This window comes from Myotis davidii, unplaced genomic scaffold (genome assembly GCF_000327345.1).
Source record: "Myotis davidii unplaced genomic scaffold, ASM32734v1 scaffold240, whole genome shotgun sequence".
Lineage (NCBI taxonomy): Eukaryota > Metazoa > Chordata > Mammalia > Chiroptera > Vespertilionidae > Myotis > Myotis davidii.
In genome coordinates this window covers 2605560-2610923 of record NW_006292334.1, presented here as the reverse complement: position 1 = coordinate 2610923, position 5364 = coordinate 2605560, and the positions used below count along the sequence as shown (strand labels likewise).

General features: G+C 36.5%; 1 protein-coding gene across 1 annotated transcript in view; it reads right to left on the bottom strand.

The window, feature by feature from the left end:
• Positions 1-86: 86 nt before the first annotated feature.
• The window catches only part of RHAG (Rh-associated glycoprotein), a 22211-nt gene continuing 16933 nt past the window's right edge, over positions 87-5364 (bottom strand). Inside the window, exons 7-10 of the mRNA XM_006765714.2 lie at positions 4847-4968; positions 1462-1535; positions 1151-1224; positions 87-441 (exon numbers count right to left, since the gene is read on the bottom strand). Coding sequence (XP_006765777.1) covers positions 367-441; positions 1151-1224; positions 1462-1535; positions 4847-4968 — 345 coding nt within the window. The 3' untranslated portion in view covers positions 87-366. The remainder of the gene's footprint in view (positions 442-1150; positions 1225-1461; positions 1536-4846; positions 4969-5364) is intronic.

Below are 5364 nucleotides of genomic sequence, written 5' to 3'. Positions count from 1 at the left end.
GAGAGATAGAAACATCAATGATGAGAGAGAATCATTGACTGGCTGTCCCCTACTGGGGATTGAGCCAGCAACCTGGGCATGTGCCCTGATCGGGAATCAAACCAGTGACCTCTTCATTCCTGGGTTGATGCTCACCCACTGACCCACACTGGCCAGGCTTGACCATCTGCTTTATGAGTCATATGCCCTCAACTAAACAATCAGTGGATATCAAGAGAAAACACAACATTATGCTAAGACATTTTTACACTGAACATTTGCAGGTCAGGATCTTCCATTCTGGTCCGTATTTTCATTGGATGCATTTTATCTATTTAAACTTGATTCTAGATGAAGGGAAAGGAAGCTGAGGCAGAGGAATGAAACTTAGAGTTCAGGTTCCAAGTGGTTGTGGCCATGATGTTCATGGAAATGATGGTCATGTTCTCTCCACCTAGGGACCTTGAAAGAAAACACAGTTAGGACATTTTATAAGCTTCTTTCATTGGGCCTGTCAGAGATTACTACTGAAACAAGGTATTTTCTGTAATTATTTTCCATGCTTAGAAAGAATAGGTTATAAAAAATGTTGGGGAAAAAGGAAAGAACAAAAACATTTACCGCACCCACCCTGACTGCATTCCCTTTTCCTGAGTCTCTTCTCCCCAGAAATCTTGCTGAACACACCCAAACATCTCTCACTCTTAAGCTTTGCAGAAATAATTTGGGAGAAAATTATTTACAGTGGAATAAAGAGGTAGAAATCGGAGGATAGAAAGAGGTTGATGTTTTGTTATTCACAGAACCTCTTATTGTGAACTCACTGAGATTCTCCAACCTTTTATGTTCCACCGGCTTTTGCCTATGCTTCTGTATGTTATACAATTTCATGCCCAGGGTTCCTATTATTTTAATGAGTAGGTTTTTAAATAACTCTCAGAGGAATGAAAGAACACTCGCTTCAGTCTTTTCTTCATATAATATCTGCTTTGAAAAATACCATAACTTCTGATTTTATCTGTCTGCATACATTGACTAAATTTCTCTCTATCTAATGGTATTTCACTTAATTTCATCACACAAATGCACATACACACATCTAGGCTTGAGGTGAACAAAACTCACTAGTGGAGTCATCATTTACATCCTTATTTAGAACAGAGCACAGTACCTCCCAAAAGACAGAATCATCATAGCAGTTCTGGTCAGATGGCTGTCCCCAGATGGGTAACTTTAGAATCAAACCTGTGAATGTGGGAATAAGTCATGTTATGACACTGATGCTGATGAGAAAACGTACCTGCTTAGTAATTAAGTAAATATTTACATTAAAGTAATTACTGTTATAAAAGCATCCCCTTGCACTTACATGACTGTTGTCAGAAGTTTAGTACATTTTCAAATTTACCAATCGACATGTTTATGAATAATCTATCATGCTGAGAGCATGAGCTACGGGGAAGTGTTGATTTTTATGCTGACCTGTGATCAGCCCTCCAGCAAGGGCTGCACCAATGGAAGAACCCAGGGCAGCTGCTTGCATGACTGGGGTAGACCTAGGAAGCAAAAAAATAAAATAAAATAAAATAAAATAAAATAAAATAAAATTTAAAATCTTGCTTTCTGTTATTATGATTACTGATTTTATTTTAGTTTTTCCGTCACCATTTATCCCCTCCACTACGTCTTCCACCTATACTAATACCTCTCCACCCTGCAGTCACCACACTGTTTTCCATGTCCATGAGCTCTTTCTTTCTCTCTCTCTCTCTGAAAAACTTGGTATCGGGTTTTGATACATGATCTGATTCATTCAACAAGTATTCATTGAGCTCCTCATGCCAGTTTCCCTTCTAGGCACTGAGGATAGAGTAATGTATACAACAAATATGAGCTTCTATCTCTCCTTACCCCATCCCAATAGTAACAATCACAATGAAATTAAAAAGTCAGTAAGGTCAAAAAAGCTCATTTTAGCAAATATTGTAGCGACAACTCATTAAAGACACTACAGCATATCTTTATATGTCATCTTAGAAGTAGTTACCTTAAAATGAAATGTGTAAAAAATATACTTCAACTTTGGAAATTAAAGACTGTAATAGTAAGCTATTGGAATGCATAAGGTGTTGTTACATGAATGACAAATGTACTAGAAATGTAGGAATCTCCTTAGCACATGCCTCTCTTAGCAGGCAATCACTAAACACTTTTTGAAAGATTGAAGGAGTGATTGTATGAAAGTAAACAACTGGAAAATGAGAGTGTGCTGGTGTTTCATCTTCATCATTTAAGGGAAAGATGCACTAAATTAAGATTTCTTTTTATTTGTTTATTTAAAGGGTTTAAATATTTCTACTGTATAAAAATTATAGAAATAATACATAATCATTATAAAAATACTTTTAAAAACATTAATTAAAAAATAAGGGAAACTAATTTCCCTCAAATTTTACCAGTATAAAATATTAAACATGTAGTTTTATAAAATGCAATCATATTATAATACTAATGTTCCCATTAGATCTCAATATCTTCTTATGTCAGTAAATGTCATATGGATCATAATTTTAGCTGCTACAGAGTATTACACTGTATAAATGTACTATAACTATCCAACTATAGGCGGGATATTTGGATTGCTTTCAGTGTTTTATGTATTTTTAAAGGCTGTGAGAATACATCCTTTTATGAACATTGTGAACTTGCCCAATAATTTCTCTAAAATGAAATTTATCTAGAAATGAGATTATTGGTAAAAGTTAATAAACTACACATGGGCTAATTCAAAGTTGTACATTTCTGTCCCTATTTCTCTACTTTAGCTACCATTCTGTTTTGTCATTTGTTTAATCTTGTCAATTTAATAACTGAAGAATTGGTAACGTTTCCATTTGAATTTCTTTGATTACTAATGAAATTTAACATTTAATACATACCTATTTGTTTGACTTTCTTTTATTGTAAGCTTACTGTTAATTTTACCAGAATTTGCCAAGATCTTTTACAAGATATTAAAAGATATATTTGATGAAAAGTGTTCCATGATAAAAATAAGCTTGAAAAACGCTGTTTAAAAAGAAGTTAACAGCATTATTAACTTCTCATTGTCCTATGCTTACCAAGAAACCTGATTTGCATTTTAGTATTCTGAAGAGACACAATGTGGGTTAATAGTCTTGGCTCTTGGACTAAATATTTGATCTGGTGCATGGGGGGTGTGAGTTTTACCTACCTGAATGGGCCTTCCATAATTTCCCTCCCTGCCACAACTCCTCCTGAGTAAATTGAGTTGTTGCTAAACCTAGACCCAAGGACTAGACTCTCAACCTTGAAACATACCCCAAATCTGGCCACCCAGTCAGACCCAGCTCATGAACCAGATAGACTGTTTTACTGCGTCTGTGGGACTGGTCTAGGAATGATGCTCAATAATTCCTCTGTTCTTAACCATGAGGCACCTCTTTAGAGTGTAACGTTTATACACAATAACCCTAGGAGTTGGACTCATTGATGCATGCTTTTATCATGCTTGATTTAAAGCATGAAAACACTTTAGTTTTGGTCTTAACCGCCTGTTAGGTGCTGGAGAGAACTGAAATAATGTGTACATATTTTTGGAGATGTCTTCCAAATTTGTAAAAGGGGTAAAAAAATAAAACATACAGAAAACTCAGTCAAATATACAAATGGAAGAATGAAACATTTTATCTGGTAGGAAATGTGAATAAGCAAGTTTTTTAAATATTTATTATTATTGGTCTCAATAGGGTTAAATGTTAATCTGCTAAAATTGAAGAGGTTTTTTCTTTTCAAATTATGCAACTCTAGCTAGTAGTAATGTTGAGGCATTTTCTTTATTTTTATTTTTTTAAAATTTATCTTTATTGTTGGAATTATTACAGATGTCCACCTTTTCCTCCCCAGTGACTCCCTCCCCCCCCCCCCCCCTTCTACCCCACTCCCCCCTCCACCCCTCAAGCCTTGACTTCACTATTGTCTGTCTGGAGACATTTTCAAACGCACATTCGCCTTTTTTCATGGTTTGAGCGGTCTTTAAAAATTGAGCATTTTGCTTCCTCCTTACTTGCTCTCTGAGTGATCTGCACTCTGTGATCTTCCTAGCTGTTTGGCATGGATGATACTCATATCAAATTGCTTCAATATGGTTTCCTAAAAGTGACACCTGATGGCTTATGATACCACTTCCATGCTCCTGGGTTTCATTTATAGCCATTCTTCTGCCCATTTAAATAAACACCTAGGCCCCCTTTGGGAAGAATCTACGTCTGCTAGGTGTTTTAGAGAACAAATGGTACAATTCTCTCGTTTTACAGATGAGGATACAGGACCAGAAGAGGATACAGGTTGGGTAACTTGTCAGAGGCCACATAACTAGTTAGTAGACAAGTTGGAGCCTCACGCCAGTGTTCCTGCTTCTCCAGATCCAACTGCTTTCCATGTTACGCTGACTCATTCTTAATTGTGTGAGTTGGATGGAAACGACTGCTGAGCTCATCACATATGCCCCATATGCCCCGTTTTTCTGGGATCAAGTAAAAGAGTAACCCTACTATAATCTGATGGCGATGATCAAATTGTCCTATTTACTAGAAGACAGTGTCTATGGTATATAAATTTAAATTAGCACTGTTAATTTACACAAAAAAATACACACCACAAAACAAAACATTAATAATATTAACACATCTTCCAATGAATTCTATTCTTTTCCGTAAGGACAATACTTATAGCTTTGGCCTGGACTGCTAAAGAACAGACTCTCTCATCACTAGATTTCACAGAGTGAGAGGAAACATTATTGGATGATGGGAGAGGAGGCAGGAAAACCCACTGTTTCACTCACGTGTCAGATGCTCCCAAGGCCACTGCCACAATGCCTGCGAGGCCTCCTACCACACCAGGTAAGCCATGCAGGTTATGGACCCCACATGTATCGTGGATCCTCAGTTTAGTAGCAAAAACTGGCTGAAATGGTAAAAAAGAGTAAAGCTTATTTCATTAGATATATGGGACTCTATAATTGAAATAAAAGATCATGCAGGAAACATTTTATCTGCAGTCGCAGTCCACTTCTCCACATATCTAAAAAATCAACTTACAGTCCACTTCTCCATCCAGATCTAAAACCTACATAAGCCAATCAATCTGAAAACAGTGGTGGCAAAACTGTTCCTATTAGTGTTTGGTGGATGGATTTGAAGGCAAGTGATTTGAGCTCCTACTCCTTCTTACTTACTGATCTTATCCTAAATCCCCTTTTAAAAAGCACAAAGTTCTTAATTATACAAAACAAACATCATCAACTAAAATAGAACCAGAGTCATAGAAGCATCGAACAGACTGTCCAACCTATGAAGGCAG